Source organism: Tiliqua scincoides, chromosome 5, assembly GCF_035046505.1.
Source record: "Tiliqua scincoides isolate rTilSci1 chromosome 5, rTilSci1.hap2, whole genome shotgun sequence".
Lineage (NCBI taxonomy): Eukaryota > Metazoa > Chordata > Lepidosauria > Squamata > Scincidae > Tiliqua > Tiliqua scincoides.
Window position 1 is genome coordinate 18,083,133 of NC_089825.1, and position 17,557 is coordinate 18,100,689.

At 40.2% G+C, this 17,557-nt stretch overlaps 1 protein-coding gene across 1 annotated transcript in view; it reads left to right on the plus strand.

Moving 5' to 3' along the window:
* The window catches only part of ODAD2 (outer dynein arm docking complex subunit 2), a 90,315-nt gene that overhangs the window by 9,872 nt on the left and 62,886 nt on the right, over positions 1 to 17,557 (plus strand). Inside the window, exons 6-9 of the mRNA XM_066630920.1 lie at positions 1,097 to 1,213; positions 8,040 to 8,254; positions 9,619 to 9,723; positions 11,789 to 11,933. Coding sequence (XP_066487017.1) covers positions 1,097 to 1,213; positions 8,040 to 8,254; positions 9,619 to 9,723; positions 11,789 to 11,933 — 582 coding nt within the window. The remainder of the gene's footprint in view (positions 1 to 1,096; positions 1,214 to 8,039; positions 8,255 to 9,618; positions 9,724 to 11,788; positions 11,934 to 17,557) is intronic.

Sequence of the window (17,557 nt, forward strand, 5' to 3'; positions counted from 1 at the left end):
AGGCTGGCCTTTCTTTTTCTACCACTACTGCATCACAGACGTGAAACAACAAGCAATGGAGGGAGCCCTCACCCTGCAGCTCAAGCGAGAGATCAAACAGTTGCCCTCATGCTGACAGCAGTTGCATCTGGCCAGTGTGGGCTCCAACAAATCTCCGGAGGGCCAGAGGCTCATTGGAGACTGGGGGCTCCCTGAGGGCCGCATGGAGTGGCCTCGAGGGCCGCAAGCAGCCTCAGGGCTGGGGTTTGGGCACCCCTGCTTTAACTGATTGCATATACCAAGAAAAGTGCTCTTTGGCTTGCTTTTTTAGTCATTTCTACAATATAGCGCATGCAAAATGAATGCTCCACCTCTTACAAGAGTCCATGCTGTCCAACACTAATATTTCTGTTTTTTTCTTTAGGCAGGCGCTCAAAATCTTGCTTAACTAAATGTAGAGTTTTTGTTGGCAGAAATGTTTTTATGCTCACTTTACCTACATTCTTAGTATTAGCTGTTATTTCTGCTGTTGAGTGATGTTGTTTACAGTCCTATTTATGAATTAGAAAACAAATACCTTTCCACAATATAGCAGTAATGATGATGTTCTGTATTGACACTATACATTAGTAGAGTAATGCAAGTTTTAGGATTTTTGGAGGCAATGCCGAGTTTGACCTCCCTTGAATCATGCTGTTATAAAAAAAAACACTACAATATTGCTATATTGACTCCAGTTGGAGTTGCCATTCCTGGGTTAATAGTAGCTTTGGGGACATGATTTTTTTTTTTTTGGAACGATAGCAAGACAGAAATAAACTCCCCTTCCTATGAACTAATAAATCCCATCCTGATTGAGGCCCCTAAGGCTGCTATTTAACTTTAAAAAAAAACAACATGCAGGGTCCAACTGCATTTAATGTAACCTATACTTTGAGTCTCATATTGGACTTGCAGTCATGCCCGCCTTCAACCTTACAAGATGTTTCAGAACAGGAACTGAACCATGCTTATTTAATTTCAAGATTGAGTCTATTTTCCTGAAAAGTGATTGAAACATTCTGTATGTGAGATGATGCAAGATTGGAGAGTAATTTGAAATTTGCTGTTTTTGCAGGGAAGGGGAAAAGAGAGAGATGAAATCGATTATGAGAGAAAAAGTGACATATCCAAAGACCTTGTCACGTTTCTAAGAGAAAGATCAGCAACATTTGCCGAAAATATGGGGAAACAGGTATGTATTTTCTAGTGTTCAAACAGTTGGTTCAACGTAGCCTACCATAGCAGACTGCTTACAGAGCTGCACACCTTGTTTGGGAGCAGCTGTGTCTGTGCCTAAGAGAATTGTGGCTCATTCTGTATACATATTTATGCATTTGCATGCACACGCTCAGCAGTGGTCAGCCCAGACCTAGAAAAAGATCCACCCAATCTAACAAAGGCGATTTACATGTAGAAATGCATTTTCATTTGTTTTCCATGTCTCTTTCTTCCAAGATGTGGAAATCTGTGCCCCAGTCAATTTGGCCATTGCCATTTATGGGCTGTGAGCTGCATCCTTAGTGTCTGAGGGAGAGTGGAGGCACAGAGCGTACATGCAGTCATACCCTGTTAGGGATGAGAGCATTTCTCTCTCTGTGAGGGGGGCTGCATCGGAACTCTGCAGGTGATCAGGGTTCAGCCCGCTATGGCAACAATGCAGTCCTAAAAGTCCTGAAAAATAAAAGAGATTCTGATGAGTGTTTGGCCAGCAGTAGCAATGGTAGGAGCCCCTAGCATTTCCACAAGGAAGCAGACACTCCCTGCTCCCAGCTGTTGCAAAAGAAAAGGATGTTTCAGCAACACAGGATAGTGGAAACAGATTTGATAATCCTGGTTGATCAGAAGGGAGGGGAAGAGACCTGAGATTCAGCATCAGTGCATTGCAGCATAGGGTTCCATCCTTGCTTACCTGTGTGGGTTGCATTGTCTTTCCCTGTTGGTAGAGGTTCCAGTTAGGTGTTTATGTGTGGAGACCTCCTGGGGCAGAATACCCGCAGGCAAAATTCTGAGAGGACAAGAGCTAACCAAATACTTTGCCATACATGTTGTTAGGTACAATGGGTTGTTTGTGCAAAGTGCCCCCTTTTGCCACAAAGTGCCCTTTCACCATGTTCCCATCACCAAAGTTTCTCTTTGAGAGATCAGAGAGGTATCGCCCCATGCTGCAAGTCTGGTCATCTGTGCTGTAGTCTCCCTGGCAGGTTCTTTACTACTAAAGCATCGTGCTATGATTGGCTGCTAAATATAGTCTGTATCCTATGCCTTGTTTTAGGAAAGTGGGTAGGACAATTTTCAGCTGTTTTTTCCCCCCTTTTCCATTGTTCTTGTGGGGTTACTTCTACCCAGTTGCTCTGTTGTTGGCATAGCATTGGAAGCATGTTCATTACCTGAAGGGATTTTGAGAATATGGTGAATGACAACTCCTCCACTTTCCTCCCATGTTAGTCCCTAATATCCTCCATCTTTTGACTCTTCATTTGTGGAGTTGCGCTTGTCACTTTAGTATGGCATTTTTGCACTAGCATCCATGATGCATCTGTCAGCAGGCAGACTTCTAGCCCAGCACGACAGGCTTAGCCAAATAGGAAAAGTGTCAGTTTTTCTTTTGGAAACTCTGCAAGAATTCTGTGCAGTAGAAAATGTTTGGTAACCAGTGTTTGGTTTACAATTGAATGTCAAACTTGATCTCTTGCTTATTTTAGTGTTTTAAGTAATTCATTAATTTTATCTTTCTTACATTTGTATGTGATGTTCAGACACATAGTTTGTATGGCTACCTCCTCTCTATCTTTAATAATCTGGAGCTCTACCAGTATATGTGATTGGTTTCTGGCTTTCATCCTGATCCTAAAACTCATTTATTTGGATGCCCTCCTGATTTTAGTGGAATTTGCTTCCAAGCAAGTGAGTTTGGGACTGCAGTGGTTGGCAAATAATTCTGCTCATCCCTCAGCCTTCTACAGATGGTTTTCCTTTGAGGAGTAGTATAATTTTTAAAGCAGGAAAATACCAACATTATTGAAAGGGGTCAACTGTCTTTGACAGTACTTTATATAATCAAAACCATTCAGCTCTTTAGCTTTGTCCCTTATGACTTGAATAAAAGGAATATTCCTCATTTTACAAGAATTGACTTTGATTTAAATGTCAGGCACAAGCAGGGTGTTTCCAGCTCATACAGCATGTGTTACCACTGTGCTACAGTAGTTCTAAAATTTAAGTGTTATTTGCTGTTGAGAATAAGAAGTATATTTTATTCCTTAGAATAAAGTCACACAGTGGTTATAATGAAAGTTGCAATGTTGCTGTTGCAACAAATGTTTTGTCTTTGCTCTTCAGCGTTCACACTTTTGCAGGGAAATTCATTACAAGCTGAACATTAGTCAGGCTCTGAAGGGGGCAGGGGGAAAGTGTTCTGTGTATACACAGGGATCATTTAGCCCTGATTCCAACAACAGTTCCTTGTTTCCTCCAAAAGCTTTTTCTGTAGGTTGAAGAACCCTCGAGAGCATTATTCAAGGTAGTACAATTGACAGTATTTCCAGGCATTCATGGAAGCACCTTAAGCATGCTTAAGGGGGCTCTTTGTCTTGGAAATGACTTTTGGAAGGGGGGGGCAGAATGGTTAGTGATAGCACCACCTTTCCTATGGTTAAATATGCCACCCAGCTACTTGCTATCAATTAAACATACAGGAGAGCAATACCTGGTTAAGTCTTCATAATTACTCAAGTAATTACTCAAGTAGATACTCAAGTAATCAAGTTCAAATTATCACGCCTTATCTCTAGGTCAATCAGAGGGTAGAGCCTTTCAACTCTGAAAAGTTTCTAAGGCAACTGGGAAATTCCAGCCAAAGTTTACCTTTTAATCTCCTTCCTTCTGCTGCAGCCTGATTCTGCTTGGCAAATGCTTGCAAAGCAGGTCTATTTTTTTCAACACCAGGATGGGACCCTCCTTCCCAGGCTACAATTCAGTGCACCATTACTTAAGAATAACACCCATGGAAAGCAGTGGGTCTACTTCTGAGTGAAAAGGGTTGCAAATATATGCAGCTGCATCTTTCTGCTGTGAATTGAATTGCACACTCCCAGTTATGTGTTATGGGCTGTATGTTGTACGCAGAGCTTCTGGCTTAACGCGCCAGATACCTTAAAGGTGGATTTGATTCCTGGTTCTCCTGCAGTGGTTCCCAACCTTTTTCACTTGCATATCCCTTGGCAGCCCATTTCCATAAATTGTACCCTTCCTATTAGCAAAATGTTTGTAATTAATAATACAAGCCCTCATCTCCCCCATATGAAAACCCAGACTTCATGTATTTGTTACAGTGTTTTCTCTTTTCATCTGTTTGAAGAACAGAAGACTCTGCCTTTGCACTGTTTTGCACCAGAAGTGTGCTGAAAAATTCTGGCTGATTGATCACTTTCCATATTATGTTTCAGCTTTTTTACTGTGCTGGTTTTCAATCACTGGTGCATACATGAATTGATGACCAAAAACTAGCTATTGGTGGGGCTTTCACAGTCAACTAGCTACCTTCCTTCCTGCCTTGCTGGCCCTGCAAACATTCTGGAGCACAACCTGCCTTTTTCTGCCATTATTCCATTCTTTTTCAAGTACCCCTACAGGTCCCGTTGAGTGTCCCTGGGAGCACATGAATACCAGGTTGGGAACCACTGTTTTACTGGTATATTGTTTACAGTGCACTTACTCTTGATAGTGTTTACAAAAAGGTGGTGAAGACCAGAATTTTAAAAAGAATAAAAATGTATCTTGCTCAACTTGCTCAACATAATCTTTTATTATGTTTTTAATAAATTAGAGACTACAGTTCTTAGGTAACAATTAGTGGTGGGTTATTTTTCAGGATCTGGCCTTGGGTAAAATCTATAGTCAGACACCCCCCTAAGTTTAACCCCAGACTTATCTGAGGGCCATAGAAAATTCCATGATTGTTGGCTCAAAACCTGTCCTCGACTTATCTGTGGGGTCGACTTATAGGCGAGTGTCTTCGGTGCTCATAATTGCATAGTTGCATATTCATCTTTTGAGTGATCAGAGGATCCAACTACTTGGGGACGGAGAACCCTAGAACTGTTCACTTTGTGTGGAAGTATGAGGGGGGATGACCTGATGGGCATGGAGCCCAGACAGAGCACATCCTTCTCATGTTCTGAGGGGTGAAACTAGGTAGGGAGGAATGGAAGGTGGGGAGGCTTCAGGAGGGATGGATCTGGTGGTGATGGTGTATGCCAGGTCCTACCCACTCTCTTTTTCTCATCAAACTTGTCCCAGGGTGGGGCGAAGGATAGGACTGGGCTCTGAAACTATTAAAAAGTCCAGAAATCTCTTCTTTTTTTTAAATCAGGATTACAATGAAAAAGGCACAGGAACTAATATCTAGGTGTATTAACATTTCCTTTAAGCTATTTGCTCACTAGTATTTATCACCAGATAAATGATATCATATTTGGAATATTAGAAATGAAGTGGATAGAACTGAGGCACTATTGGCCCAGTTTAGCATACCTGTCTTAAAGCTCTAAGATAAGAGGAATAGATGGGGGGGGGGGTCCAATCCGTGGTTAACTGAAACTGCTGATACAGAGTACTGGTCCCTCTCACAAGAAATTTATGAATAGTACAGTATGGAAACTGGTGTAGAACAAAGTGTCATCTTTTTAAGCCATTTCTGCCCTACGTTGCATATATGCAACAGGGACCAAATGTGTACACATGTGGACCAGGCAAAAATGGGTTAAAATAACCTTATGTTCTTTGTAGTTGAGCAATTTCTTTGGTAATCTACAATTATGTTTTGTAAGAAACTAGCAATATTAAGCCCTGTTTTTATTTATTAACCTTTAGTACATTTCGGAGGGCTTCCTTCTGATTAAGGTTAAACCACAGAATATAGTTATCTTTAGATGTTGCTAATATTTCTCTGTTGGGCTTCTTATTGTCAGATCTTTTTCATTTCTTTCTAGTTAATTTTGTAAAATGTAAATGACTTACCTGGTTTATCATTTTTTTCCTTTATATTCTCTTTTAATATTTTGTCCTGCCCTGCCGTGGAAGGAGCACTTTGCTGAATTTTTAAATATTTCATAAATGAAACATTTTTTTAAGATTTGACAAATGAGAGCATTGAGAGTGCAGTTGGGCAAGGTTCTTGCAAGCTTCAGTACCAGGATTTCTAGACTGGGGCCCATTGAGTTCAGGGAGAATTGCATTCATGCCTGAGTGCAGTTCATAGAAAGGCTAGGCATCTTGGTCTAGAATTAAATTTCTTACTTAGGGTTAGAGAGATCCTGACTTCAGTTCCCAAACAAGTCCATTCTCCACGAAGACAGGTTCTTCCAGTATAGTGCCTCAAATCTTATAGCAACTTTTATAGAGATGTAATGCTATACTACCTTGTTAAATATGGGATAAGGGTCCTACCGTGTTTCCCCAAAAATAAGACACTGTCTTATATATATATATTTTGCCTCAAAAAAACACACTAGGTCTTATTTTCGGGGTAGGTCTTATTTTTTTTTAAATGTACAGAAATCCACAGTCATTAATGTACAAAAATATACTGTACAAAAATATCCCCTCAGCACCCAGGAGGATGCCTACCTACGCAGAAGTCAGTCCCTTTATAGTTAATGGGATTTACTCCCTGGAAAGTGTGGAGAGGGTGTCCCAAAAGCACCCAGGCAGATCCCTGCCTGCCTGACTACTCAGAAGTCAGTCCCTTTATAGTTAATGGGACTTACTCCCTGGAAGGTGTGGAGAGGGTGTCCCCTAAGCGCCCAGGAGGATCCTGCCTACTCAGAAGTTAGTCCCTTTATAGTTAATGGGACTTACTCCCTGGAAAGTGTGGAGAGCCTCAGAGCCCGTAGGCAGGGTTGCCTTGCTTGCTGCTTCCCGCCTCTGCTCCTCCTCAGCGTCCTCTGCCCAAGGCAGCACAGCAGGTGCTTTCTAGGTGGCACATGGGAGTGCAGCGTTCCTGGTCATGTTATCCACCCGCCCCCCCTGCCCGAGGATCACTTCTGCCCCCCTTGTCCTGGCCCCTGATCACAACTAGGTCTTATTTTGGGGTTAGGTCTTATATTTCAGCAATTCTCAAAAAACACACTAGGTCTTATTTTGGGGTAGGTCTTATTTTCGGGGAAACATGGTACCTTGCACACCTCAATTCTCTCTGAGTGCTTCAGATTCCTTGAGAAGGTGGGAATTGAATAGTCATGATCTGTCTCTCCATAAGGCAGCTTCACAGAGCCACCACTCTTTAGACATACCCTGGAGCAGTCTGCTAACCTGTCCTCCCTCTTTTCTCATCAGCACATTGTTGACTGGTCTCATACCTCCTCATTCCTAGCTGTGGCCCATTTTCCTGTCCTTCTTGTTTCCTTACTCCACATGAGGAAGCCAGGATCATTCCTCACAAGGAAGCTAGGATTGTCCACTGGTTCTTGTTATTTTGCTTTATTTTTATTATATGTGCCACTGGCTAAGTTCAATCAGATGGCAATGCACCATGGGTTGTTTCAGAGCGCCATCTAAGAACACTTTAAAAAAAATGTGACCCTTAATTTCAGTGAGATGTATATCTGAGCAGCATTGGTAGTATATTGCCCTCAGTGTGACTTGTCTCCGTAGAGGAAAATTTGACAGTGTTATCAAGGAATCTGTAGGTTTTTTTTAAAAGCATTATTAAGTATCACAAATTGTCCCTTAGTCATCAGTGTTGTATAAAACTTGAGATCAGTATCAGCTTAGGTAATTGTTGCATTTTATTTTTAATGTTGTTTGCAATTTGTAATCATAATCATGGCCATTTGCTGATTAATATGGAAGTTGCTTTTTTTCTAAACCAAGAAGAATGTTGGACGTTTTTCATATGCCACAGAAGAAACGTAAAACCCTTCTACCTAGCTTTCCTCTAACTTACTAATTTCTCAACATGTTTTATTCATGTGGAAATGTGATTTTTTTCCCTTCCAAACATTTTCATCTCTTATTAGAAATATACTTTTTTTGATGAACCAAAGTATGAAAAACATTATCAACATATGGAAGTGGTTGAAGCAGATGAATATGGCCAAGCCCAAAAGTTTTACGACTACTCAGAAAAGAATGTATTTGAGAAGCCTAGAAGTCCCCCTATAAAAAGCAAGGCTTCTGACAGCAAGAAATTAGAACCATCTCTTAAGTGGAAGACCGCGCCTGGCTCCCGAGAGTATGTAATTCTTTAGACTTTGTAACAGATATTTTCAATTAACATTAATGATTTAAGAAACAATTATTGTTGTGATTTTTTTTTTTTTGAAACCTGATATTTAAGTAACACAGGCAAAAACTAGACAAAGCATCTCTATTCTAAAAACTTTTTTCAGGAGAACATTGCTTTCCAGGAATGCAATTTCTACTGTCCTGATTCTATTTCAGCCCAATCCTATGATCGGTCTGCGCTGCGAGAACTAACTTTCTGACAGTGCAGCCTGACCTATGGCATCACAAAACCCAATGCTGTATAGTGTTCGATTGGGCTTCTACCAGAAGTGACAAATGTCCCCTGCTGCACAGCATTAGCCTGCCTGGAGCCCCCAGCACTAGTAAGTCAGCAGCTGGGAAGGGCTATGTACAGGAAGTGGGAGGGCTGGGGATGTAACTGGGCTTGGAGGGGGAGCAACAGAGGCAAGGAGGAGGCAAGAGGGGATGGATTCAACAGTAGTGGTACACACCAGACCAGATCTTATCCCCTCCATTTTAATCCTCCATGCCCCTTTTCTGTCCTTGTGATACGCCACCAGAAGAGGTGGCAGATGTCTGAAGAGACCAATGGGTAATCCCACGGTTTATGCAGAGATAAGTAAAATAATTTTTAGTTAACTCTTGTTTGTCTGAGCGTCACCCCACCACCACTGGATGCATCATACCTTTTTTGGTGCGGTGGTATTGGTGCTGGTGGCAGGGGATAGAATTAAGTTAATCAAATATTCATATAGTCTGTACTATTGAGAAGCGGAAAGCATAATTAATTTTAAAAGTTAGTTATATTCAAATCCATTTATTCAAGTGCATTGGTAAGAGATAAGATTTGCAAAGATGCCTCGGTGTTGACTAGAGATGGCTAGAACTGAGGAGCAATCAAGTCATAGCTAGTAACCTAGTCAGTGTTGGGAATTTGTCAATCAAAATTATGAAGTGTAGGACAGATGGCAGGATCCCAAGAAGGACACTTTTAACTTGGAACATGGAAGCAGGTAAGACCAAACATGTGACCAACAGATTATTTTAGATTTCAAATTCAACACAAGGTGATAATGATCAACACAGGGAGTTATGTAAGATTGAGCTATTGGTATATTTGACTGTTGGATTGAGGCTAACCTTTTCAAATTTTGCATTCAGCCACCTCGGTGACTAATTTGTAATGGTAGCTGGTCTTAGTATCCTTAAAACAGATTCTCTTATACAGTGGTATGAATCAAATTAAAATGACCTAATTGATAATTTTCCAGATAACATTGCACACAAGTGTATGATACATTCACAATGGCATAAAATGTTGTCATCTTAACAAACATCCAATATTTTCAGAGGTAAAGGGGCAAAGAAAGAAATCAAAGAAGAAAAGGACAGCAAACCTAGTCCTGCAGAAGGCAGGAAAAAATCTAGTTTAGGATCCTCTACTGCTGCTAAACCGTATGTATTTCTGTGCATTATCGCCTCTTTTCTTGAACTGCACATCTTTCATCTTTCAACAGAGACAGTAGGCTAACTATGAATGCTTTCCAAATGACATCAACATCTCAAATGAGAAAATTCTAATTTAATTGAATAGCGCAAAGACTATTATCAACTAAGAATCTTCTCATTGTTTTTGAAATGGAAAGTTCTCTGGTTATTCCCACTCCTGTGCATGACCAAAGAGGGAACTCCCAAGCTGAAAATATAAACCTGTTGGTTCTGGCAGGATTGTCTCATACTTGCATCTGCTACCATTTTTCCAATCATGGTCAGAGAGAAGATGATTGCTTGGCTTATTGTACCAATAACTTGGCTCTTTATAGACATTTCCTTTGTTCACATTGCTTAACCAGGGTGCAGGGGACAGATCTGATTTTTAAAAGTCTTTGCCCTTGAAATTTTAATACACCTTCCAAGTGGTGTGTTTTTGATGTTGTTTTTTGAAATCTCTTCCCTAACTCTTCTTTAAGCAGTATCCAGATCTGAAAAGCAAACAAATGCTTGCACCAGAGTTTTCATAGTCATTCACATTCTCAGATTTCAGAGACTTCATCAGGATAAAATTGTATGGGTCCAAACATATGATTGAAAAATGAGTTTAAAAAACTCTGCTCTTTTGTGGGTCACATTAATGGATTGTATAAACTTGACATGATTTTGTTCTTATAGAACCGAAATGATTTGGATTTAAAAGAGGTATAAACTAATACAAGTGGGTTCAGGCAGATTTTCTGTGTCTGTGATGTAGTCTGGTCTAGTATGGAGGCTAAAGGCCAAAGTATACATGATGACACACAGAATGGCTGCTAATAGTTTTTGTTTTTTTTAAATGTGGTCTTGATATGTTCTGTATTTGATTGGAAAAGTGTATGCGGTGAGGTGTGCTTAACCCTTTCCTCTTAGGCCAGTGGTTCCCAAACTTTTTAGCACCAGAACCCACTTTTAAAAATGGCACTCTATCAGGATCCACCTAGGTTTACGAGACTTAAAAAAAATCTAGAAAAAAATAATATATTTATTTATTTACATGTAATAATAACCAGAAAAAGGTGGTCCAACATTTATCTCCCTATATTTACAAATGCATTTAAACTGTAGGAGCAGCCATCTGATTTTTGAAAAGCCTCAGGGCTTGAGGCATCTGATCCTTCCATCACCTGTGTTTTCATTGGAAGCTCTATCTGGCTGCTGTGGGACCCACCAAAAATCAGGTTGTGATCCACCAGTGGGTCCTGACTCACAGTTTGGAAACCACTGTCCTAGGCTACTTTCCTAATGACAGTTGTCTCCCTGGTTGCTTTTCACCCACAAGGAAAAATATATCCTGTCCACATCTCTGGGCACAAACAGCTTGGGCGGGAGAATTTGATCAGGAAAATGGCCTGTGGGGAAAGGGTTAAGTGCTCCCTACTGCTACAATTGAATTTGGAAACGTGTACACACACTCACATACACAGGCTGCACTGAGGTAAAAACAGTGTGCTCAGGTGTCAGGTATGCTCCATACGGTGCCCTGACACATCTAGTCGGATCCCAAGATTATAAGCTGAAATGGTAAACCATGTTACTTTAGCCACAGTCTCTCAGCTGCAATATGAAAGATATAATACTGACTGACTTCATAGGATTGCAGGGAATATCATGTAGACAAATATATAACCAAAGTGCTTTGAATGCTCTGAAGAGCTATATAAATACTAAGTACTAAAATATAATAATGACAATAATGATAAGGCTTAATAACTTTGAGACGCAAATTTCTTGGGATGAATTGTATCAAGACTAGCATAAGGTCATATGTATGCCTGGTATTCTATTCTGTATAAATACATGAAATAATGTTAATATACGTTAGGAGTAAGATCTCTTCATTCTTGCACGCATGAGCTTTCTGCACAAACTGCACTGAAGTGAAGTGTAGCCATACACTGAAGTGTATGCACTGCCTGGTGGATTTTACTGTTTACATTTATTTGTCCATAATTTCAATAAGCAAATTATTTATTTGTTTCTTGTTTAGAAAAACTTCAATAAAACCTGATGACATTAGTGAAAGTTCTTCAGAGAGTGAAGAAGAAGATGAACAACCTGAACGTCATCAGGAAATAAACACTGATTTGCCATCCGAATACTGGCAAATTCAAAAGCTAGTGAAATATATAAAGGTAAAAACACATATTTATCTTTAGAAAATTGCAAATATTACAATTATTTTTCCACTCTAATTAAATGAAACCATTCCAGGACCTCTTCCTTCTCTCACTTCTTATTTCTCTGAACCAAGTGACGGCCAAACTACATGTTATGAACAACACATGTTTTGGCTAGTTCATTTTAAAATTTTTACTTTGAAAAGCATGTGGGGCGCAATGAAGCCACAGCCAGGGTTTGGAATCTCTAATACTTTCCACCAGTCAGGATTGCATGCCTCCCTTGTGCACTGTTTCTAGAAGTTAAAAAACTTCCGTTCACTTCAGCGGAAGCCTTTTTCCTTTTGGAAATGGTGCGTGAGGGAGGCGTGCAATCCCAATTGGAACTGCAATGGCGGGGGAAAGTATTAAAGTTCCCCAACCAAGTGCAGTTTCACTGTGCCCTGCATGCTATTTGAAGTAAAACTTTAAAAAATAAGAACTAGGTGAAACACAGTTTTCTTGTAACTTGTACTTTGGGCCTCATCTTATAATCTTTGTGATCCTTATAGTTTAGCTTTAGATTTGTGAACCTTTCTTTGAAACAGTATGATTTTTTCATTATGTTGAGTTGCAGTATACTTGAGCTTGAACTATCGTGAGATCTTCATTCATTCATATAAATTCTATCTCTAATATGTTCATTTATGTAAATTTATGTACATTTATTCAACTTTTAATGTAAATTAATTCTTTTTTTCCTAGCCCCCAACACAGTGTCAGAGAGATGATGTGGCCTTCCTGGCAAAAAGTTTGGACACCTGTGTACCAAACCATTCCCTTTGATCACATCAGCAACTGCACATGCCTAGGGTGTACAATGCAAGAGTGAGGGATAAGATGGCTACTTCAGTGCAATAGCATTCTGGCATTTCTTAATCCAGTAAGAGGAAAGTGCATTGAATTTGGATTTAAAAGCACACGAATAGAAAATAGGACTTTATGCAATAGAGTAAGATCTTATATATCCAGTAGCTGCTAGTTTGGATCTCTAGATTAGAGATCCAAAGCCTTGAAGCTACTGGCAATACAAGCTTGGAGTTTTGATGTGCTCCTAAATGAGTGCTAAGGAAGCAGCTGCATTTTCTTTGGAAGTTGAAGGTTGAGCTGCTGCATCTGCCCTGTGAACCACCTGCTGTCCATGCTGCAGTGATGAATTAGTTAATCCATCATGTGCTGTGGAATGCTTGGTTCCACAAAAGTCAGAGTAGGGTTATACCTGTATTAGCACTAAATGAAATATCATAAACAGGCAGCAATCTTTTGAGTTCTCCAGCATACTTCATCTAGCTGGATTTTGAGCAAAGGCAAAATGGAGGACCGACAACTGGGCATAGTGGGAAAGCCCAAAAGTCTGCCGTTTTGAACAGTCGTGAGATGGAATGCAGGAAGTTATGTGCAGACTTCCTTAGATTAAACAATAAAGAATCCTGTATCATACTGAAGACTAGTTTGTACACTTGCGCTTCAGTGGTTAGTTGTTGTAACAGATTGATGTTGTTACCCCTCTGGAAGTTAATTTGCAGTGCAATCCTAACAATGAGTTACGCTGATGCAAAGGACTTTCTGGTGTCAGCCTAGGAGGGTCACAAACATGCCATAAAGCACATTTGTGCCTCCTGGGGAGCAAGCTGCATCAGCACACAGAGATGCACTAGCACATGGAGGCTGAATCCAGCTTCCATGGCGGCTTGCGGGGCGATTCTTGCGTTGGCTGAGCTCAGCCAATGCCAGGCTCTGGGGTGGGCGGGGAGGAGGCATTCTGGGAAGGGGGGAGGGTGGGTGGTGGGTGGCCCTGGGGGTAGGCAGGCAGGCAGGAGGGGAGTAGAAGTCGAGGTTGGGATCCGGCTATTATGCCAGATCCCAACCCCGTTCCTGAGCAGTGCGGAGCGGCTTTGAGCCACTCCGCTCTCCTTGGACTTGCGCTGTCTCCTGAGGTGGCACAAGTCCGAGTAGATCCATAGGGGCTGCAGTGGTTTACCAAGGGGTAAGGGGAAGAGTTGTTGGTTTTTTTTGCAGCCACTTTGCAACCCTATCTCACCCTGGACACAGTGCAAGGTAGGATTCACCCTAAGTTAACCTCTGCTAGGTGTTAAAGACTTCATTTTGCACCAATGGCCATTGGAGCATAGAAATAAAAATGGCTGTTCTCCTATCAGCTGCTCAGATCTTGAAGACTAGCTGTTCAGATCTATCTCTGTCTCTAAATGAACTGTGAAATGCACAAGTCCTTTGTAAGGCAGAAAGTAGAAGTAAAGAAAAATATAGTGGTTTTTGTATTGGCAATGTGGGAGATTAATAATAGGTGTTTCAAGAATTAATAAAAGTCATATTAGATTACCAAGCATTACCCTGCAGTTGAAGGGCATGTCAGATAGTGGAAGGTAATCTTTCTCTAAAACCCCTTTCCTAGGTGGCTTAATCTTGGTATTCTCCACACTGATTTTTGTGTTTCTGGAACAGGAAACAAACCTTTTGCTGGTTAATGAATTATACCATAGTTCGCAGAAAAGAATCAAATGGGATTCCACAACCATATAAAGTTTTGTGTGCAGCTGAAATTCCTTGTTTTTTCTTCTCAGCAGGCCCAGTCTTAATTTTGGAATCCTGATTTTTTTTTTTTCCCCACGGTGTTGATTTTGTTCTATCAAAAAACTCATACACCCCACCTTGCCAAGCAAGAATTTGGTTAAAACATTTTCTTTTGCATGTGAGAGATTAGTTAAAAATTAATAGTGTGGCTAGATTTGGTTTTGTAATTATGCACCTTTTATCTTGCATGGCTTATCTAGTGACAATGTCTTTTGAATGACCATCTACTGGCTGCACAGCAATTCAGTTCTGATGTGAACATAGCTAGAAATGTACTTTTCTAAACCTGTTCTATATCAAATGGAGGTAGAAGGTTTATGTCATAAGTATAAAATTGAGAGTTCCATCCAATTCCTAGTTCAATTTGGAATATTCCAGCACATGAATGATAAACTAACATCTGTGATGTTTTAAACACATTTTTTAATGCTGATAATTGATTTTGGAATCACTTCATGTGCTGAAGCAAAAGGTGATTGTCAAGTACTGAATACTAGCCTTTCAAAAAGGAGAATACTGGTACTCTATGAAATGCACTGGTTATTTAAATCCTGATAGAAGGGTTTGCACCATGAATCAGACCTGTAGTGAGAAAGGAAAATATGGTTACAGTATATGTAATTCGTCTGTTATATTGATAGCTCAACTCTAGAACTGTGCAACTAATCTTATGCAGCAAATAGTGTCTTTGTTGGAGATGTCCAGTCCCAGTTCCATGGGGCCAGATGGGCACAGCATTATGGGCTCATTTTTCTTATGTGCACCTCTCTTGCTGACTTGGGATATCTGTTTCTGAGCTTTCATCTAGTTGTTTTAAGGTTCATGAGACAAATTGTGACTATTTCCATCGCACTTTAAGTTTCTGGAAATCAATTGGCTATTGGAAGAGTGAACTTTATTCTCGCCGTCCTGATTTCTTATGTTTGTTTAAGTTTGTTCCACAAACTTGGAGCTCAGATATCTGAGCTCACCCTGACAGACGGAAAGTATTGTGCAAGTGGAACTGCACTTTTTTGTCCTTCTGGAGTTGGAAGACAATCTAGAAATGAAGTATCAGATGTCTAATATTTGCACAAGCAAGAATCTAAACAAGAGCAAAAGAACCCCGAAATCCTCTTCCATAAAAGTAACTAAGTTGCACCTGGTATCAATTTTATCGTAAAAAATAAAATATTTTATTGTCCTTTATGCTAAAATGGAATAGCCCCAATTTATTTTCATTTTAATATATTGTCTGTGGCTTGCATAAGAAAATGCCATAGTGGAATTTATATCAAATTTAAATAGTGCGGCATGTTATCTGCCATATGTGAAAGACTTGGGAAGAATAGTAGACTTGGTCTACACAGAGAAAACATATAATTAAATCCAGAATACTTGAAAGTGACAGAAGTATAAAGAAACATAAAATAATACAGTATTAGAACAACTTAGACCTGAAAGATCCAGGTTCAAATCCTCACTCACGCATGAAGCTTCTTGGGTGACCTTGAACCAGTCAGTCTCTCTCTCTCTCAGCTTTGCCTGACTCACAGGGATGTTGTGAGGACAAAAAGAGGGGAAGAACCATGTACACCACCCTGAGCTCCTTGGAGGAAGGGCAGTATCAAATTGTGAAACAAATGTGAAAGTGTAGTTCTCCTAGGGCGCAATCCTAACCCCTTATGTCAGTGCTTCCCAGCACTGACATAAGGGCGGTGAAGCTCCGAGGTAAGGAAACAAATATTCTCTTACTTTGAGGAAGCTTCTGTGAGTGACACCCAACTGCAGGATAAAGCACATGTCCCATTGGCACCACTATGCCAGTGCTGGAAAGTACTGACATAAGGGGTTAGGATTGTGCCCTAAAACTATCAAAGAGCATACAGAATTCTGTTACTGTTCCATATGCATACTAGCCAGTTTTGCATAGTTTATTAGTACATACCATAGCACTCTTCAGATGCCTCATTCACACAAGTAGCAGCCCATACGGGGGCATTGCACTGCTTGAGAAGCTGTTGTGTGAAGTTGTCAAGAATCCAATATGTCACTATGAAGAAGTTGTTGGGTTCATGATGTTAGGATTATGAAATATTAAGACCATTTTGCAGGATTTGTGACATTTCTGGTAAGATGAGCCTCTCCTTGCCCATGATGACAAAGTTTTGGAGTTCAATAAGCCTCTACCATCATTGAGACTGAGGCTCCAAGATACATCCTGTCAGAGTCTGGGAAGCAGAGGCTTGATTTGAATGCCTAGTGTATGGCCTGCTGTCTTCCACAACAGCTGTAACACTCAACAAAGGATTATTATTATTATAGGCTAGAGAAAAATCTTTCAACCAAGGATCATTTAAATCAGTGTAAAGACCACTGAAAATCTCATTTTAAATTTCAGTTACCAAAAAGATTTTAGAAGTTGTGCAGTTGGAACAGAGCAAATAGCTGTAAAGACAATAGAGGGTTGTGAAAGAGAGGTAGTCTTACTCTGCTGCATACTCAGTGAATGACAAATTGTGAGTTATAGGCTCCTACTTGAACAGGAAGTGTGGCAACATTTATCGTATGTTGTCTTCATTCTCTTGCTGTGCTTCTGATTAGGCAACATGTTCATCACAGTAGCTTTCCAAAACAAATATTTACTTGCCACTTTTTATCTCTGATTGAGATGCTCGTAATCCTGGAGTAGAAAGCTGAATTGCTTAAGATTGACTTTTTAAAAAACTTAGAGATCGGTTTTCCCTACACCCTCCCATAAATGTCAAACATTATAAATTCTTTTTAAATTTGTTTCATTCTTATTTATTGGAAGGGTTTTTAACAATGTTGCTGGATCAAATTAACCACACAGATAACAGGAGGAAAATGAGTTATGGATTGGTTGTACTACAAAGATTTTTTTGCATGATCCATGAAAATATAGAGGGTAATATAATTGCTCATGGAAATAGTATTCAGAAGGAAAATGAGAACTCTCCAAAACAAAAAGACATAGGGGGAGGAAGGGGGGTTCATAATTCCACAGT